The following is a 21041-nucleotide window of genomic DNA, read 5'->3' as shown; positions in this document are numbered from 1 at the left end:
GGCATATACAACTGTCTAAATCATTACTAATGCCTATGTTTTCCTGTTCAAAAAGCTAAGAAATTCAATGGCAAGAAAAATACATTAATGCAGAGTTAAGGTTGGTGGCATACTGTCCCCTTTCACCATGCTGAGCTATCAAAACGCTAAAGTCTGAAAACCAGGAAATGCAATTAAGGTTGCCCATACAACCTTAACTCTGCCCTCTTTCACAATGCCCCAATATGCTTATTAGCACACATACCTTTACTCTGCCAACCCCACAATTACTGAAATGTACAAGCTTTTCATACAGCTTCCTGAATCTTATAATGCCAAGGGCCAGTGTGAGTATGGGCTGTGTGCACATTGAGGCATTGCTGAAAGAGGGTAGAGGGGAGCTAGCATGGGTAATCTTTCCTCATCCCCTGCCTCTTTTGTCCTTTAATAATATTAGCTGGAATAGGTGAGAGTGAATGGGTGGAAAGGAAGTGCAAAGTTTGTACATTTCAGCAACTGTGGGTTTGACAGAGTAAAGGTATGTGTGTTAATGGGGTGTATTGGGGCATTGCTGAAAGAGAACAGAGTTAAGGTTGCCTGGGCAACCTTAACTCTGCGTTTCCTGGTTTTTAGAATTTCCTGGGTTTTACTTAATGTTATGCAAGGGGACAACATACCAACACGTAATTTTAACTCTGCATAAGTGTAGTTTTTTTGCCATTGAAAATATATGTCTATCTGCAATGTCCCTTACTTCTGGTGCCATACAAAGATAAAACCAAGAGGCAAGCCATCTTGGCTCCAAGGCTGTCCAAATGCACTTGAAAAGCCTCTGAAGTGAAAGGCATAATACAAAATGTGCCCAATTAACTATTCCCAGATTTTACATTGCTTGGGGTTAATTTTCCACCTACTAGTCTCTAGCTAAGCCAATCACTCACTCTTGTATTTGCATACAATCAGTTCATGGTTTGACTGAGTTAATCAGAGATGGTTCTGTCACTGATACCGTTCATTTTCCATCACTCAGACTCAATCTAGGTATCATCTTTGAAACACCACCATCCACTCCTTTGTTCCTCCCATCCAGGCAGTGTCCAAATCCCACCACTTCCTCCATAACATCTAGGATTTAACCCTTTCTCCATCCATCCACAGCTAAAATTTGAGAAGACCCTCATCTCCCACCTTAATTAAAAATATAGGCAGAGTTGTCATCAGTGGCAATCCCTCAATTCAAGAATCTCTACCAGAGATTTACAAATGGGTCCTGAGATGACTCAGGAGTCTGATCCTGGAACTGCATATCTGCCTGCAGTAGGTACAGTCATTTCTTGGTGGGTCAGCTGCCTGCAGGGAGAAAGTTGTTTCTTTTTCCTTCCTTCTCTTTTTTCAGCTTCAAGGACAAGGTGCTTCTTCTCCAAGCAGGCCACTGTCTGATGGAGGATGTGGCACCATTGAGGTTGGTTGGCGGCTTGCCCCTCCCAGCTTGCAATGTCCATGTCAGTTTTCTTGAGATACGCTTTCAGTATGTCTTTGAAGCTTTTCCTCTGACCACCACAGGATCTCTCACCATGGGTGAGAGTAGAGGGCTTGTTTTGGGAGGTGAGAGTCTGGCATTCACACAAAAATGTCCAGCCTAGAGGAGTTGGTGAATGGGCAGATTTGTGAACACTAGTGTCTCATTCATCTTCTCTACTCCAAAGATAGTGGTCTCAACCCCCCATTGGTTGTTGAAATGGGTAGTCTATTCAGGGCCATCTCTAGGTATTCTGGGGCCCGACGCAGCCCCTCCACCCCTCACAGGTGTGTGTGTGTGTGGGGGGGGGGGCGCCCAAGCCTCCATGGGGGGGCTGGCTTGGGGGGCACTGGGGAACAGCCCCCCAGCACTCATCAGCAGCGCAGCTGGGGCCAGGCCCTCCACTTCCCATCACTGGTGAGTGCAGGCCCAGCCCTGCTGCATTCCTCAGGGACAGGAAGGGGCAGGGCTGGGGCGGGAAGAGGTGGGGCTGGGGCTTTGGGGAAGGGTACAGGGACCATGGGGAAGAGGCAGAGCAGGGGCTGGAGCAGTAATTTCCTGGTGCTCTACGCATCTGCGTACTTTGCGTATGGGTAAGGATGACCCTGTCTCTATTCTTCCCATGCCACTCTTTCCACATGGAATACTCTCTAAGACTGTCTGAAAAGTCACTATACACTCATCAAGACCTAAAATAAACTGTGTACTTTGCCTCTCTTCTCCCCTCACATTTATATCTTCTCAGCTTGAGAACTCTTCAAAGCAGGTCTGTCTGTCTTATATGAACCGCACCTAGCCAACTGTGGGTGCTCCAGCTGCCAGAATACAAATACTGGGGATGACAGAGGAGAACAGCACACATTCCCCTCCCCTGACATCCACAAAGCTTTGCAACAGGCTACTTGAGGACTTTCTGCCCTGGCACAGAAAGTTCCTCCAACCTACACCTGACTCACTTGAAATAAGTGAAAACACAGCAAGTAGAGGGTTAAAGACATTTATAAAACAATGTCATATTTACAGACAAGCATGAAACCTTCCATATGACAGAAGTCACAATTTCTAAATTCTAAGTGTACAAAGTGCATTTCTTTCCCCTTCTCTCTGCAGAAGAGGACAGGGGTCTCTCCTTCCCCTAACCCCTACAGTTACAAGGCTATAGGGGCCCCTCTGGGTAAAGATTTGGAGACAAAACCCCAGCTATGCTGGTTTACTGTGTTATTCTAAATCCTCGCTAGAGGATATTAGTCTGGAAAAATAGACATCAAACAAGGTCAGGAGGGGTGACTCACTGTTTGCTTGGAAAATCTGGTCAATAGATTCCACTGGAAAAGGAAATCTGGGGTCAATGCCCTAGTGTTAGTAGGAAGGAAAGATTATTTATCAGCTGTTTAATAAACTAGCTCTTGGTTCTGATACAACTGCCCCACCTCCCCATATTGTAAACCTTTCATATGCCCCTGAATTGGTGCATACTTGTAACCTCAGGGTCATTTATGAGGGTGCCCACATTGAATCCAAATCTATTCAAGATGGGAAACTATGGTCTCCCACTGTCACGGTAAGGGAGCAGGTTATTAGTAGGTGAGGCTATATGTAAACCTAAGCCGCTGTTTTGGCTAGGGGCTATGTCTGTGCCAAGTAGGGGTTTCAGACTGTGAATAAATACATAGTGCTAAGAACAGCTACTGGAGACAATTCCTTATGAAGGCTGCAGAAACAGAGGCCCGTCTACTCTATTCCACCCATCATTTGGGGAGGCAGCCTGAGGGCCTGTGAGCACCCTATTGAAACAGCATGAAATACAGAACAAGACCAAGGGATGTATGGTTAACAGCCTGTATGTCCTACAAAGCTGCCAGGTTAGAATACAAAGCACTGAATGCAGGTGTGGGGGAAAGGATGCTGTGCAGGGTACATGGCCATAGGGTTACATGATGCAGAAACCAAACACACAGATGCAAATGCACTGCAACCTACAGGAAGTGGAGCTGATATCCACAAAGAATGGGCTATAGAGCCCAAGGAAGACTCGCTAATAAGAGCTGCCTAACAGCCCAGCCTCATTCTAGTGGTACATTCACTCCACATCAGACACTGCACAGGCTTCACACTGGACATTGCTCACTCTGCTTGAAAGGGCGGCTTCTTAAGGAAGGAAAAAGTGCAGGAAGGGTAGAGGCCAGAGCCTAGTATGGCCAGAATAGTTTTCCTCACCAGGTGTAGCTTTCTCTGCTACTCAGAGGAGCAAATTTCTGGGAGAAAGCTTCATCTATGATCAAGTCAGTCTTATTCTCAGAAGAGTCACCCTTCTCTTGAAATGTCCTCTCAAGATGACCCCTAGAGGTAAAAGCCTGCATTCAACGGCCTATTCTAGACATCTGCCCCATTTGGAGACTGGCCAGGGTCACGATCAGGCACCAGTATGAATGTTATTTGCTCAATGAATCTTAAAGGGCTCCCTAGGCCATGGAGGGTGGTCATGGCTACAGCCATACTGATGTTCCATTACTACAGCTTCATCCTTTTCCCAATCCCACTACTTTGCTAACTGTCTCATACAGGTGGACACTTCAACATGCTTTGAGACCGGAGCTGTTCAAACAGATGCCTCAGGGAGCACCCTGTTATGCAGACAGGAGAATTGGCCTGTTTGGGGCGACAGACAATTCACTGCCTGCCATTTAACAGGAAGGGTGACTATTTCTTCTGACATGAAGATGATGCTCCCTGTAATTAGGCAGCAAATGGACCAGTGCATGAGACAAATGGGAAGGAAAGATACACTTGGGAGAGAATGGAAAACTTTTCCCCCTTCCAATCTGGGCAGATTCCAGGTTTGGCTGAGAAGAGACAGGTTTAGGTCCCAGGGTTTCTGTATGCCAGTGAGCCAAAATGTACTCAAGCACAAGTGATGCAATCTCTCTCTGTGGCAGCCACCAGAATTACACATTCACAAAGACCTCCCACATTTTCAGCTGTTGGTCAAAAGCTCTGATCCCTCTGGAAGCAGCACCTCTCCACTGCTGTGGCAAACACTCCAGCACCCCAACACTTCCCTTGTGATTCTCCCATCTCTGGCTGCAGGAAAAAAAGGAGAAAGAAGCATTTAGGTATCAGTCCTCTTTGCAGAACTCAAGATGGAACAGAACACAGTCAGCTTCTCTCCAACAGGAGTGTCAAGAGCATTTCCAGTGGAGTATGAGGAACAGCATCTTGCCCCCACAAAGATGTGCTGCTCTCCCTCCCAGCCTGCAACTTTTGGAGCAGATTGGAACCAGGCTGTGAAGTCTGATTATGTGGGACAGCTGGTTCCTATGAAGGGAGCAAAACCCAGCAAAACAGGTCCATAAGATAAAAGCAGTCTGTGTTTGCTAAATTAACAAGGCTGCTGCCCTCTGCTGGCCAGCTAAGCTAGAACCTTGCCAAGCAATATAGCAACATGAATACAAGACAGGAGACCCACTAGAAGTTACTTGGTAGTATTGTGGGGCTATCAAACCACAATAAGATAGATAGTTTTAGATTTTTAAACTGACAGCATTTAAAGTTGGGCACCACCAACTGTCAAGAAACAAGACCGAGGATGGCCACAGCACCACAATTATCCCAGAGCAAGATCATGGGGCTACTCACGTTCACAAGTTCTTGCTGGGGATCTCTGAAATGTGCAGACCCGTCACTTTGGCTCGTTTGTACAGCTCTTCAGTGCACAGCTCCTCCACTCCCTCATGTTTACGCTTTGGAGAGGTCTGGCCACAATGCAACAGCCTCTGCACTACAAGAGGGAGAGGAGAGTCACTGCAACATTTCCTCTGGCCCTACGGCATCTCACATTTACTGCTTTAGGCACCTATATGCCGAGACAGCAGGGGAAAAGGAGAGCCTACAATGCCAAAGCAACGGGAAGTGCGGCCACAACCTGCCTCCACCTTTTTTTGGGGGAGGGACACAAATGTTTAACAGACAGGATACTGAATCTCAGCAGTTCCAGCCCAAGACAATCACCAGAGTCTTCCTGCTCTAGTAAAGGGCTAGTTTTATAGAAAAATTATTTGCATCTCCTCACCCCTCCATGTCCTGTGTGTCTAGACAGGTTCCATGGAACTGTAGTACATGATGCCAGAAAGAATCGCTGACTAGAGTTCTGTGGGACTTTTAGGAAGAGCTCTCTTGGGAATTCCCAGCAAGTCTAAATGAAAGTGAATAAGATCTATACTGGGGCAGGCAAAATACGGCCCGGAGGCTGGATCCAGCCTGTCTAACATTTCTGTCTGGCATCTTCTGCCCTCTCGCAATCTCTGAGTCCAGGCCTCTAAAAGTCCCGTGGCACAGCGGGGCGCTCAGGCACGCTGCCTGCCTGATGTGGCCTCATGCCACTCCCAGAAGCGGCCAGCTGCTACTGGCACATCTCTGCATGCCCCTGGTGGGGGTGGGAGAGGCGGCTCTGCGCACTGCCCCTGCCCCCAGCACTGTCCACATAGCTCCCATTGGCCGGCTTCCGGCCAATGGGAGCTATGAGGGCAGTGCTTGTGAGCACAGGCAGTGCACAGAGACCCTGTGCTTGCCTCCCTATCTGCAAGGGGCACGCAGAGACGTGCCAGTAGCAGCTGGCCGCAGCCGCTTCTGGAAGCAGTGTGGGGGCCATGACATACAGGCAGCCTGCTTGAGCATCCTGCTGCATTGCCGACCGGGAGCCACCTGTGGTAAGCGCCTCCCGGCCAATGCCTGCACCTCACACCCCACTCCCTCCTGCACCCCAACACTCTGCACGAGCCCGGAGCTCCCTCCTGCACCCAAAGTCCCTCACAGGCCCCCTTATCTCCTCCATTAATATAGTAGTGATGTGCAGCCTGTGACGACTTACCAAAATTAATGGAGTGCCCCGCCCCCTGCGAAAATTGTCCACCCCTGATCTACACCATTTTACCCCCCCCCCACACACACCTGTTCCTTGCTGAAGTAACCTTCCAGTTATGGGCTCCAAGTGCCCATTAACTTGTCTAGGTAACTTACCAACAACTCCTGCTCACCTGTACTGGTGCTGCTGCCCTGGCCTGATGCTGGGTCTGTGACTGGGCTACTGAGCTCTTCCACACAGGAAGGGACGGAGGCCAACAAACCTGGGAAGAGAACGATCACTGAGACTTCCACTGAGGAACAGGCTCTTGCTTTTCATGAGGAGCTCAGAACACCCTGGGTGCAAACACCTAGTGGTGCACGTGTTGATGAAAGACAAGCTGGGTTTAAAGCTCAGTTGGTACAGTGCTTGCTGGGGATCCAGGTCCTGGCCCCCACGATCCCTTCTCATTGGGATCTTATGCATGGGCTTTAGGAGTGAAGCACAGGGTTTCTGGTCCCCAGTAGGCTCCTTCCCAATTTCAGTTACCTGAGACCTATTCCCAACCTCCACAGCTTGCCTTACTGAGGTTCTCATGGTCTCGTCTGCATTCCCAGGGAAAACATGTACCTTTAGAGAAACTTTTGGCAGAAGCCACTTCCTCCTGGAAAGGGCTGGTCAGGCACACAGCTGCCATTTGCTGTATTGTGAATCCTCCTCCCATCCCAACCATCTTATCTCCTTCAGCTGATACAGGGTTAAAGTGCACAATGCCGCACGTGTCTCATAGTGTCTTGTACTTACAGAGGCCCCTGTAGCGTGACAGCTGCTGGTAGATCTGTTTCATGCGTTCAATGTTTAGCCGGCTGGTCTCTGCATGGTTTACCATGGGTTTGGGGTAGTCCACTCCAATGATGCACTTGGCTGCCTTCTGCACTGACTCAGGGGCATTCCATGGCTCATAGATGTACCGTGAGGGGAAGCCCTTTAACTTGGGCAAATACCGCCTGCAGCACATATAAAGAGATGACACCTTATTCAGAGTACAGCCACAAAGAGTTCACAAGTCTGGGATAAGCAACAAGTCAGCCACCCAGGCAGGCAGATTGTGCAGCTGTGTGTCACTGGCATGCTGGGAGGTATGTGAGAAGCACCCACCCATATTTCTCACCTAACATAGTCACCACTGGGATCTGTGCGGCGTCCAAAACCCACAGGGCAGTAGCAGTGGAAGAACTGCTGGAAAAAAGCACTGCACGAAAGCCACATCCAGCTGCCGGCATTCACGCTGAAATCTGCATCCAGCAGTAGCTCATCAAACACCTGCAGCAATCAGAGGGAAAGATGGTGAGGGAATCAACCTCCAAGGGAAAGACCCAGTAGCAGGGAACACTAGAAAATAGTCTCAGATGCTAAGTATCAGGTGGTCAGGAAACAAATCTTGGTAACTGGAACAGGAGCAGTAATGCAGACACCAGACCATGCTTCCTTACATCTCAATCATTTCCAATGAGAAGCCCTGTCTGGTCAGGTTTTCAACCACTACCCGTTAGCTCCTACTGCTTTGGACTCTGCTATACAGTTTTACTGCAAGATTTGGACACCAACCCTAAACTTGGAAGTGAAATGTAAGTATGCAGAATAGAGCAGTTCTGTGCAGCAGAACAATCAAAAGTGAGTAAGGGTTTTTTCTTCTAGGCCTCACAATATCCATCCCCCACTCTGAGTGGAAGCAGGATACTAGTAATAACCCACTGAATTCCTGTCCAATTTGGTTCCTAGGAGTTGTGTATTCCAATTTCAACTGTCTATCAGAGTTTCAGCCCCTTGGGGCAGCGATGCCTCTGCCTCCACTTGGGCTGGGGGCACTTTTTAATAAACAGCCCATATTAACCAATGGGTCCCATTTACATAGGTAACTGTAGACTATCCCATATTTGCTTTTAGGACTTAATTGAATTAGGCAGAAAAAGCTAGGCTTGTGACCAAAGCAAAGCCAGCTAGCTCATCCTCTCTTCCACATTACTCTACATGCCAAATGACTGCCATGACAGTACTGCCATCCCAGCAGAATGTGCCACCAGGATTTTGCCCTCCCCATGCTCTGTTGCCTAGGTCTAGAAATGCCTGACTTACCCTGACTCCAGACTCCCAGCTGATCCAGAGGTCACCCCTGGTCAGGAAGCAGGCCACAGCATGCCTGGCCAGGTGGTGGATCCAACCTTCTTGTTTCAGTTGGGTCATGATAGCATCAATCCAAGGGAAGCCTGTCTTGCCCTCTGCCCATTTTGCCAAGGCTTCAGGATTCCTGTCCCAGGGAATCTGGATGCAGATTGGGTTCCCCTCCATGCGGTCAAATTTGGGATTGTTAGTGGCTGCCGTATAGAAAAATTCCCGCCAGAGAAGCTGCCCATATAGTGAGAGTGGTGGTGTATTGTTACGCTTCACCTATGGAAGAGAAGCAGGGTCAAAGAGATATTAGCCTTTCCCAGCTTCTGCACCTGGACAGCTCAGTTCAACCCTCCCTCTGCCCCATCACTACAGGCAATTCCTACTCAGCGACCAAGCCTGCTAGCTACATTTGGAGCTATCCTCTGAACAGCCCTTTACCAGAAACCAGACTCACTGCGACAGAAAGCACCTGTCTTTAATCTAGTCTGAGATACTGAAGGAACTGATCTGTCCAGAACAAGAGGACAAGCACTAGAGCCAACCTACAGCTAATGATTATGAGGGCTGGGCTCAGGCTTGAGAATCCAGATAGCTACTGCTAAAATCTACTAATTATGTCTACAAGAGTCTCGCCATTTTTGTAAGTTTCCCCCAGGAGGGGGAACTATATTTAAAGAGCTGAGCACTGCTTCATAGCCAGTAGAGTTAGAGGTAGGGGGAAGGAGGGAATGTCAACTTACAGCTTCTTGAGTCAGAAACAATGGAATATGACAGAACTGCAAGGGAATTAACACAACCCCCGTGCTCAGAACCAGTCTGGTCCCTAGCTTGCCTGACCAGGAGGAATCCCCCCCCCCCCCATCCTCCTTTTCTCACCTTTTTATACAGATCCCAGAGGCGGTAGTAGAACAAGCGGCAGGACAAGCAGCCGAAGCGCAGGTAGGGACTGAGCCCAGTGGGGCTCGCCAGCAGCGAGTTAGCGTTCATCCTTGGCCTTTCATAGTTTGCAACCCAAGCCTACGAGCATTCGGGAAAGAGAATGGGTTTCAGAAATGCAGTAATTCAAGGAGCAGGCTGCTGGGCAGGGACACAACTATTTCCGGTAGGTTCATTAAAGCCCCTTACATTTCTCGGACCATATCCCTAGTGAACTGGCTTCATCCATTTGTTGGAGATGTCTCAAGCTGGCTATTCCACACTCCCACAGCAGTGAGAGGAACACAAATCACTTCCCATTTAAAGGGAATTTGATCTAGTCATGCTGATCTGGGAGGGGGCTATTAGCTCTTGTCTGCAGCATAAGTCTGGGCCTAGGACCTCCCAAAGGTACATCCTAGTACTTCAGGTACATCCAACTCTGAGCGCATGAGGAGAGAACTTAACTGTCTCCCTGACACATGCAGCAAGTGACTCCAGGAGGAAAGACTACTATTGAACATGGCAGTCTGCAATTACATAAAGATGAGATTCAGCACTACCTGCAGAGTATTACAGTGAAGTTTTATTTTCCCCCAGTGAAGCATGGCAGGATGAAACTTGTGAACTGCACAACTACCATCAAGAAAGGTTAGCATTAAAGAGACAACTCAGTTATTTCTGTCTGAGTAATTTTATCTTGTATTGTTACTAGTAACACCTAATACTCCTGTTCTTATTGTTATTTACTCTGTGTGAAGCAATAAAGAGAACCGGGTCAACAGAAAGTGTCTAGATATTACAATGTGTGGCTCAAGGTATAACATGGCATATGTCATTAACAGTCCTCTCATGCCCTGCCTGGGAAAAGCCTTGTCCTGTTAGTGCACCTGCACAAATGTCTCCAAGTGAAGATTAAAAAGGAGCTGGAAGGCAGTCTGCAGCCAGCATTGTACCTTGGTAGAAGGCTCTTCATTTATGCTACCCCAGAGAGAATGGGGCTCAACACCCTTCATGCTCCAAAGGCACTGCAACACCAGCACTGCTTGGTGAGCGAATTCCACCCCTAAGTGCATGTACATCAATGAACTTCCACTTCAGTTTGGATGCTTTGAAGCCTAGAATTGGGGAGGGCACATTCCCTATGTCCCACACAGCCTGGGTCCTACAGAGTCATTCCTTTCAACACAGAGCTGTGTCTGTTGCTACAAGCAACAGAAACAAGGGGGACAACCAGTGTTAATATTTCTTAGCCAGAGGCCTCAGCATGCAGAAAGTACCATTTTCTGAGTGAAAGTAGGTTGATTACCTTTCTTTCCAAATGCTTATCCAGCCGGGCCAAGGCCTCTGTCTCCCCTCCTTTCCAAACTGCTGGGGCAAGCCCATCCGTGGGGAAACCTGAGAGGAACAAACAGGGTGGTAAGGCTGGAAGCCAACACTATGCAAAGGGCCCAGCAGGGCTCTAGCGGCAACAGTATCAGACTTGAAAAAGGTGGCTTCTGAGCTCTCTGAATATTTGGTTTATTGTTGCAACTCTGATCCTTCTACAGCAAAGCAAGCATGACTGCTCTGACACCCCAGTACGAAGCCTGTCCCCAAATTAAGTTCTCCAGTCAGCATTCTTGGGGCACCACCCCACCATCGTCCATTTGCAAACCCTATCAATGCAGAGTGGTCATCTACTGTATCCTCTATCAGGCTCAGTATCAATGATAAACAGAATAGCCAGGAGGGGGCATGTTGTATTAATTCAGATGGATTATATGGGTCCAAACAGTTGAAGCTATTGACAATCATAATTAGAAAAGCTAAGGCATAAAATGAGTTAAATCTAGCAAGGGTCATAAAATGCAACAAGATGAAGTTCTTTAAATGCACTAACAGCAAGAGACAGACCAAGCGTAGGTCCTCTACTTAGCAGGGAAGGAGAGTAAACAACTGATGACATCAAGAAAGCTGAAGAGTTTAATGCCTATTTTGCTTTAGTCTTCACTAAAAAGTTTAATGGTGAACAGATAACTCAACACAATTAATATTAACAACAAGGAGAAAGAAATATAAGCCAGAATAGAGAAGAACAGGTTAAAGAACACTGAGGTAAGTTAGATATATTCAAGTAGGCAGGACCTGATGAAGTTCATCATGGTACTTAAGGAACTAGCTGAAGCAATCTCAGAACTATTAGCAATTAACTTTGAGAACTCCTGCAGGACGGGTGAGGTCCCAGAAGACTGGAGAAGGGCAAACATAGTTACTTGTCTTTAAAAAGAGGAACAAAGAGGACCTGGGGAATTATAAATCAGTCAGCCTAACTTTGTTACATGGAAAGATACTGGAACAAATTATTAAACAATCAATTTGTAAGCACCTGGAGGATAACACCATTATAAGGAACAGATGGCATGAAGTTGTCAAGATCAAATATCATGCCAAACCAACCTAATTTCCTTCTTAGACAGGGTTACTTGCTTAGTGGATAGTGGGGAAGCAATGGATGTGATGTGTCTTTATTTTCATAAGACTTTCGACAGTCCTAAAAGATATTCTCATAAGCAAAGTAAGGAAATATGGTCTAGATTAAATTACTATAAGGTGGGTTCACAGCTAGTTGAAAGACCATACTCAAAGAGCAGTTATCAATAGTTCACTGTCAAACTGCGAGAGCATATCTAGGGGGATCCTGCTGCAGTTCGTCATTATTCAGTATTTTCATTAATGACTTGGATAACGGAGTGGAGAGTATGCTTCTAAAATTTGCAGACACCACCAAGCTGGGACGGGTTGCAAGCACTTTGGAAGACAGGATGAAAATTCACAGCGACCTTTTTTGAGAATTGGCCTGAAATCAACAAAATGACATTCAATAAAGACAAGTGCAAAGTACTTCACTTAGGAAGGAAAAAAAAATCAAACGCACAACTAGAAAATAATTGGCTAGGTGGTGGTACTGCTGAAAGGCTCCTAGGATTACAGTGGATCACAAACTGAAAACAAGTCAATGTGATGCTGCCGAGAAAAAGGCTAACATCATTGTGGGGTGTAGTAACAGGAGTGCTAGATATAAGACACAGAAGGTAACGTTCCTGCTCTATTTGGCACTGGTTAGGCCTCAGCTGCAGTACTGTGTTCAATTCTGAGTGCCACACTTTAGGAAAGATGTGGACAAATTGGAAAGACTCCAGAGGACAGCAACAAAAATGAGAGATTTAGAAAACCTGACCTATGAGGAAAGGTTAAGAAACTGGGTACTTTTAGCCTTGAGAAAAGGAAGCTGAGTAGGGACCAAACAACAGTCAATTACTCTCCATGTCCACTGAAGGCAGGACAAATAGTAATGGACTTAATCTGCAGCAAGGGAGATTTAGGTTACATATTAAGAAAAACTTGCTAACTATAATGGTAATTAAGCTCTGGACTTGGCTTCCAAGGGGGTTGTGGAAACCTTATCATTGGATGTTTAAGAACAGGTTGGAAATACCTGTCAGGGATAGTCCAGCTTTACTTAGTTCTGCCACAGCACAGAGGGCTGGACTTGACTTTTCCAAGTCCCTTCCAGCCCTACTGTTCTATGATTTTATAACCCAGTCACTCTCCAACATTAAACAAGTTTAGGGATTTGTTGTAGTGAAACCTCACCCTGCTTAACACCGTGGCAAAACACTATTAGAAATCCCTCTAGCCTTTTATTAAAGATACAGGGGAAAAAAGGAAAAAAAAGAGTTAAAGCATTTGAAATGTAAGTACTGAGTAAGACTTTTTCATTTTAACATCCCTTGTTCACTTGAGCTGGGTGATTTTCCTTCTAAAAACTCCCCTTGTTCAACAGTGCTTTAGATTGTACTAAAGATGGTAATAACTGCCCTTTTGGGGAGATGGACCAGAGCTGCTGCTGTTAAAGTCAGATCCTGTTTTCTAAAAGACTAAACACTACAAACTTACACAAAACGAGAGAAAAAGGACAGCAAGGATAAAAAATGCAGCTTCTATATCTCACACTGACTCTTACTTACACCCTCACTGCCAGAAAGAAAGACAGCACATGGTCTTATCAGCCACTCCAAGACCTGGCAAAGTTGTACCAGCACTAGGCTGTTCAAGACACTGCATTTAACTGGCTCTTTCCAGCCACAGGCTTACAGAAGCATTGCAAAATAGAGTCTTCGCTGGCTAAGCCAGACTCTTGTGTGAGAGAGAGAGAGAAAGAAAAAAGAAAAGAAAAGACAAGACAGAAAAAGGACAGATGGGGGAGCAGGTGGAGAAAGTCTCAAATCCCAGCTGGTGTCTGGGATTCAGCTGGAGCTGGTGGAAGAGGCTGTGTCATCTGGGTCCCTCCCTCACCAGGACATCTCTCAAGATCACGATGCCCAAGTGGGAGTAGCAGCCATGATGATGAAACATGCTCCAGTAGCCAATTTTCCTTCCTAAAGTCTCATTCTTTAGGAACCCAACAGTGAGTGATGGGTGGAACATCCCACTCCCTAATTGTTTAGTCCAGCAGTTAGGTCCAATAGCCAATATACCAATTTTGGATTATTAGTTTTCCGGTTTCACACTGTTCTTGCATACCAAGCATGATCTTAGCAGTTCCTGAGTTGCATCAGTAGGCCTTTTTGTTTGACTAATTCAGTCTGTCTCGCTTTTGCATCTTTTCCGACCAACATTTATTGTTAGATTTACATTTTTTACAGTTGAGCTCACAATTAGGGTAAACCTGTAGGCCCAATCATCACAACAGGCACCTCTTCCCTATCAGATTTGCTAATCGATGAAGTATCTTCCAGTTAACCCAGAAGTATCTCATCACACAGGCTGCAAGTCAAGGGAGACTCTTAGGGCTTGGCTACAATGGCACTTTACAGCGCTGCAACTTTCGCGCTCAGGGGTGTGAAAAAACACCCCCCTGAGCACTGCAAGATACAGCGCTGTGAAGCCTCAGTGTAATCAGTGCCGCAGCGCCGGAAGCTACACCCGTAAGGGATGTGGTTTACGTGCAGCGCTGGGAGAGCTCTCTCCCAGTGCTGGCGCTCCAACCACACTCACACTTCAAAGTGCTGCGGCGGCAGCGCTTTGAAATTTCAAGTGTAGCCATACCCTTAGTTTCTCAGTCTGGTACTAGTGAAGATACTGGACTAAACAGCACTGAGCATCTATATCACATTAATCCCCAGAACAAGTACAATATGGGTAGCAGCAATGCAGTTTTCCTATACAGGTCCCTGCTTACAAAACGATAGAGGAGTTCAGATACATTCTTCATTTTGATCCGAGACTATCCTCAAGAGCCAAATCCCCCATTATTTTCATATAGAAGGACTTCTGCTGAGTCCTACCAACTTTTCACACAGCCCTCCCCTTGCTAGTCTACTGAGGCAGTGTCCCACAGTACCCAGATACAACTGGAAAGCTGATAGCGGCACTTATCTACATATGAACAATACTCCAAATGCAAGCAATAACCTTGCCCTTTGCTTACATTTAGATTCAGATCCTTGATCTGGGGTTGGGATTTGTGCATCACCCTCTGCCTTGAATATTCTTTTCTGATACCGTAGAACCATCAGCAGCTGATGGGACTGAAGCGGACAAGCATGGAACTGTGACGCTGCCAGCTCATGCTAAGGTCAACAGGCCTCACTGAACACTGACAAATTCACAGCTAGAAACCAGCCTGGCTTATCTGAGCGTTAGCATTGTTAAAATAGATGTTAAGTTTATAAGAATGTGTTTAGTGGTTAGACTTGATGAAATGTTTGTAGGATACTGCACATACTGCTCTGACTTACAATATCTGTATCCCTTGGTATAAAGTTATATTGAGTGTTTTCATTGTGAACCTTTAACTGTGTAACTCACGAAACAGGAAAGAAGCATTAATTATTGTAAAGTGCTGGGCCTGCACACAAGGCAGCCCATTGAAACCAAATGAGCCACTTTGAAACACCAAAGGACAGACTGATGATGGGGGGGGGGGGGAGGAGGGGGCAACCTATGAACAGGAGATGGCACAAACAGTCCCATCAGTTTGGGCTCTGAAGGAAGGGAATACAAATCCCTGACCAGAAGTAAATGGATCATTATGCTGCTTGGAATTTGGAGAGGGAAATATTTCTAAGCATAAGCAAGGGATCCCCCAGCTGCCAGGCTTGGGTTAGCTTTAGAAGACATAGAAAGCTTGCATATCATAGCATTTTCTATCACCTTTTGGAATCTAAGACTAACTCAGTGGTACTCCGACCTCAGGGGTTCAGGAGTCAAATTAGTGATTAACATTATGCAAAAGAGCCACAGTAGTGGGAATTCATTGTTTCATTTACTATATATATAGTAAGTAAATGAAACAATGAATTCCCACTACTATGACTCTCATATGATTAGTGATTAACATTACACATCTATATCTATATCTCTCTCTCTCTCTCACAGCAAAATGAATGACTAAGTATTATTTTATCAACTACAATTGATTAACATAATAAAAGCATCCTGACTGGTTAATAATTAAATCAGTGTTTTAATACCATGTGCTGCAAAGAGCCACTTGCAACTCCTGAGCCTCAGTCTCACAGCTGGGACTCGTGTGTGTGTGTGTATAGGTTTACCTATTTAACTGTGTAAACAACACATTCCTTTTTCTTAGTTAAATTATAGGATTGGCTACAAATGTTACCTTTAGTGTGAAGTCTAAGATGTAATTGACCTGAGATAAGCAACTGGACTGTTGGGCCTGGGAGTAACTTGAGTCCTGTTGTGATTTTTGATGTAAAGGATCATCTATCACAAAGGCAAGATTGCCTGGGTGGCAGGATAGACAGTACCCAAGAGGACTGTCTGACTTCACGGTTAAGCTGCCATAATACTTGAGGAGAGATCACTTGTTGCTTAGTTAGTAAAATTTAAGTACAGAACTCTCAACCAGTTTGGGTGAGTGCCCTGCTTCTTGACAGTCTGTCCTGAGGTTGGCACTCATGCTTGTGAACTATTCCAGACAGTCTGACAGGAACTACTCATATTTTCTCCCTCCTCTCTCTACAATCAATTTCTGTCCTCCAAATCAAATCCAAGCACTTACACAGCTTGAAAGCAAACACTGATTCCCTCAACACCAATGGGTACTTAAGGGTGGATGGTAGCAGTTTCAACAAAAACTTTTGTCTGAGTCTCCAAATTAATCCTTTTTAGTCACAGTAAAGCACGTGTGACAGTCTCAGCTTAGCATGATTAACACCCCCAGATCTGTCACAAGCAGCCTGTCAGGGACCAAAATAGAGGATGCAGTGGGTCTGGACTGAGCAGCACTGAGGGCCTCAGGGCTGAAAAAGCGTGCAAAGGATGGCAGATCATACTGAGAGGTATCAACAAAAATGGGGGGAGGAAGGAGAGGAGTTTGCACTAGAATCAAGCATAACAGACAGCTGGACAATCAGTGGCTCATTTCCCCAAATTCCATGGCTCATCCAGTGTGCTGCTCCCAAGGCAGTAGCCTGCCCAGGTCAGCTGAAAACAATGAAATCATTTTGGAAGCATTCCTACCAGCAGAAACATCCTAATAGAGCTTGTTTGGTTGGCAGTTAAGCCCCCTCAACCCTGGACACATACCCAGCTCCTCCAGAGATGGGACTCCATACGTGTCATCATGATTCTCCTGGATCTCAGACTTGCACTTCTCCATCTGCTGGCTTGTTATGCTGCTCACTGGCTTTTTGGGAAGCTCCATGCGACTAATGATGGTCTGGAAACGCTTGTACGTGAGAGGTGGTTTGTGGCCATTCAGCTCGATTATTCTAGACACACAGGCCCAGGAGACAAGAGTTAGAAAACAGCTTCATTCTCATGGGAGGGTTGGGGAAGAGCACTCAAGCACTAGCCCCCTTGGATTCAGGGACACTTTTCTCTGGATAGAGATATCCCAGACAGACTCACCCTCCATTTGGATCCGTCCCTTCAACTAGTTATTAAAGAAACTCCAGGCTAACCCCATTTGCAGGAAAAGATACCTCAGCCTGCACTAGTCCCCATGCCATGGCCTGCTCCCAGAAAAACCCAAGCCTGAGACAATGTGTGCCCCCACCCAAAGTGAGAAATCCAACCTACAACAGTCACCCTCTTTTCTATTGCTCCCCCAGATGACAAATCCCAGTTTAGTTGTCCCATCCCTCTCTCTAGATCAGTAAAATCCAAGCTTCCATCATTTCATGTGCTCCGCACCCATCTTTGAGAAATCCTAGCCTGCATCCAGCCCCCTCCCTATACTAGAGAAATCCCAGCCTGTGCTTGTTCCTGTTTCCTCCACACTAAAAAAATCCCAGTCCATCTGTCACTCTGCCCTCCTCTACCCTCTCAGAGGAGAGAAATCCCAGTGTGCCTCACTCCTCTCCTGGGAGAAGAAAAATCCCCATCCCTCCCCAACTCCATATGATTGCAAGCAATTCTGTGTCATACTCAGTATGCCATTTACTTTTTAGTGTTCAAACCAGGAGCACAGGCTGCAAGGTAGCCACAGCTCCCTTCTACCTTCCTAAGTGCCTATAACCTGCCCAAGTCTCTACTGGGGAATTAAATGTGATGCTTCCCGGAACAGTGCTAAAAAAATTTGGAGAAGACTGTGTGGCAGAGTCTCCATGAGCAGAAACAAGGGCATTTTTCCTCAGCACTGTCCCCAGCACAGTGCCAGGAGCAAAAGAGTTAATAGGAAAACAGGGAAAACTCAGAGTGACAGGTTTATATAAAGCTGAAACAGCCAAGCCAGCACTCCTGCAGGAGCACTTGCAAGTGCTGCTACCCTCCCCATCCTGACAGTCAACAACTTATGCAAGGAATGAGCTGGGAGCCTAGTGTTTCAGGAGATGCCACGTGCCTGCCTCCCTCCCCTCTCGGCCCCCCCATCAGCTGCACGTGTAGAAGGGAGGAGCTCCATGCTAGCCTGGAACCTTCACAGAGCAGCTGGTCACATGGGATACTGTGTGACAGATCTTCCCAGCTCTATACAGCAGCCAGAAGGCAGGAGGCTGTTCCCTAATAACTCTAGCATAGCTGCTGCTGCTGCTTGGATCTAGGTCATAAATGCCAGGATCTCTCGTGCATACTGGGGGAGGGACAGGAGTCTTTTAAAGGCAGAGCATGGTCATGTTAAAGATTTTCAACAGATTCCCACCACATTCTCTCTTATTTCTTCATGTAGATAAGAAAGGTAAGATACAGGGTAGGAAACACCAAAAAGGAGTAAGCTTTTGCTGGTATATAGCAAAGTCACACCTGTGCAGCTTGAAGGAAGCTGTTTGCTTCCCTGCAATCTTCAAAAAGTAATTTAGAAGTTTCCACCCTTACGAATACACCCTCATCCCCTACAGTCTTCCCCACTTTTTGCACTATGCCACTTGCTCCCCTGGAAGTCCACACTGGAAAGAGGCAGGAGAGAAAGAAACCTGAGACCTTTATACCTGTCCCTCCAATATATTGTAAGAAGCTTCTCAGTACATCTACATCACTGATGTAATGGGAGCACGAGGCCTTGACAAGTATAGCAACTGCTCCTTCAACAGGTTTGTGCCAGAGTGTGACAATCTGATAGTGCTGTTCAAGTTTCCCCACTTCTCCAGCTCCTGCTCTACAGAGGCACCTCAGTTGTGCCTTGCCACACTACCCAGTCCTCTTCCATATATGTGCTGATGGCCTCAGTCTGAAGTCCCCACTAATATCCAGTCCTAGGATTCCCACCCACAGCTCTGGCAATGCACCTTAATCAGGACAGTAGCACCCCTCTAGTCACAGGGTCTGCCTTGAACAGAAACTGCAATTTGGACCAAACTGTGGCTTTTGCGATGAGCCCTCCTTTCACTAGAATAAAAAACAAGGATGAAAAACCTCTGTGCCTTCTCATCTCCCAACCAAGCAAATTACTGGGGCAGGCTTAGGAACAGAAGCATTCCTAAATGATGGGGCATGGATGTTATCTTGTATATATTTTTACAGTACCTAGCACAATGGCTGAGGCCTCCAGAGGCTATTAGTGTCTGGCAGTCTCTTCTCCACACTGCTACTTTGCCTCAGGGAGGAGGGCAATCCAGGCCTGAACAAGCACATTTATGAGAGTTCGCTGAGTGGGTTACCACAGGCAGTTTGTAGTAGCCAATGAAAGAGCTTTCCCAGATCTCTCTTTACAGCTGCAGATTTGAGGACTATATCCCCATAGACTTTACCTTCTGAGTCAGTCATTCTGCTGGGTTCACCACAGTGCCTTCTTCAGTGGCATCACTCCACTGGCTGGCTTGCACATAGGAACCCTTCTTGTGTATGATGGAAAAGGACATGTTCACATGTTTCCTGTTTGTGAGGGTGTCCTCAGCCAACACTTGAGGATCATGCTGCTGGCAACTGCCAACCTATCCAAACCTGTGTTGCCAATCTGAGACTACTTGGACAATTGTGATCGCTAGCTTGGGCAAATGAACCTGTCTGCTGTTCAGTCTCCCCATGTCAGTTTATTCAACTACTGTGATACAAATACTGGATGAGCTCTCTAATGTGTGGACTGTGCATTATTTGTATGTACAGTGCCCAGTACAATGGGACCCTAACTAGGTTTCTTCAGGTTCAGACGGGAACTGGAAAATAACTGCAATGTACAGACAGCCAGTGTACAAAGGACAGACTATTCCACGCCTCCAGACCACACCAGGGAAAACATTATATAAGAATATCAAAGTAAGCAACTACATAGGAAGAAGATATTTGATACTAGAAGGCTTTAATCAATCAGGCAGGCTTAACAACCTCCAAAGGCTGAAAGCTCTAGTCAGAAAAATTCAAATTGGAATAAAATGCAATTCTGACATTGAGGGTTATAATATGTTGCCAAGGGATATGAAATTCTCCATCATTTAGTGTCCTCAAATCAAGATTATACCTTAAAAAAAAAAAATCTATTCCAGCTCAGCCACTTGTTATTGGCTTGATACAGGAGCTGCCAGGTTAAATTTTACGGCTTGTGCTATAATAAGGGCTCAGACAAGATCATAATGCTCCCTAATAGATCACTTCATAGATTTGATTTTATTTTTTTGCCTGGAATTAGGGTGAAACTCTCACAATAGCCATCAGCAAGTCTGGACTATGAAGGATTTAGACCCCAGGGAACGGAAAGCAGGGAGACTCAACTGGAGGAAGAAAATGACTTGCCATCGAAACAGAAGGGAGCTGTCAGGCAGCACTTGTGAGACAAGGACTTGGACCATACTGAGCCAACATCTAAGCTGTCATCTTTTCAATTTGAATTCAACAATCTGAGCACAGTTAGCATTCACTGGGGACTGTCAATTCTTAAAATGGGTTACACCATTTATGCTGAACATGATTATTTTTCTACAATCAATTCCTGTTTCACAAGTTTGTGCAGGCCATCCCAATGAAACAAAAAGCCTTCAATCTCTAAGTATTAACAGAAACATATCTGAAGGGTAACCTATCTCAGGCTTCTCAATCAGAAAGAGCACGATAAGGGGGCAACACAGGCAGGGCTGCAGAGAGCAGGACACACTAGAACTACTCAATGACCACAGAAGAGAACAGTTTACTTGGACTGAGGCAACATCTTTCCCAACACTCTCATCACCATCAACA

At 46.2% G+C, this 21041-nt stretch overlaps 1 protein-coding gene across 1 annotated transcript in view; it reads right to left on the bottom strand.

The window, feature by feature from the left end:
- Positions 1-2479: 2479 nt before the first annotated feature.
- CRY2 (cryptochrome circadian regulator 2) overlaps positions 2480-21041 on the bottom strand; it is a 31363-nt gene continuing 12801 nt past the window's right edge. The window contains exons 4-12 of the mRNA XM_050955354.1: positions 17022-17206; positions 10735-10823; positions 9387-9527; positions 8475-8786; positions 7510-7661; positions 7143-7345; positions 6532-6621; positions 5135-5276; positions 2480-4579 (exon numbers count right to left, since the gene is read on the bottom strand). Of these exons, the coding sequence (XP_050811311.1) occupies positions 5137-5276; positions 6532-6621; positions 7143-7345; positions 7510-7661; positions 8475-8786; positions 9387-9527; positions 10735-10823; positions 17022-17206 (1312 nt within the window). The 3' untranslated portion in view covers positions 2480-4579; positions 5135-5136. The remainder of the gene's footprint in view (positions 4580-5134; positions 5277-6531; positions 6622-7142; positions 7346-7509; positions 7662-8474; positions 8787-9386; positions 9528-10734; positions 10824-17021; positions 17207-21041) is intronic.

This window comes from Gopherus flavomarginatus, chromosome 5, assembly GCF_025201925.1.
Source record: "Gopherus flavomarginatus isolate rGopFla2 chromosome 5, rGopFla2.mat.asm, whole genome shotgun sequence".
Taxonomy (NCBI): domain Eukaryota; kingdom Metazoa; phylum Chordata; order Testudines; family Testudinidae; genus Gopherus; species Gopherus flavomarginatus.
Note: the sequence above shows the minus strand (reverse complement) of the source record. Positions and strands in the feature narration are given on the sequence as shown.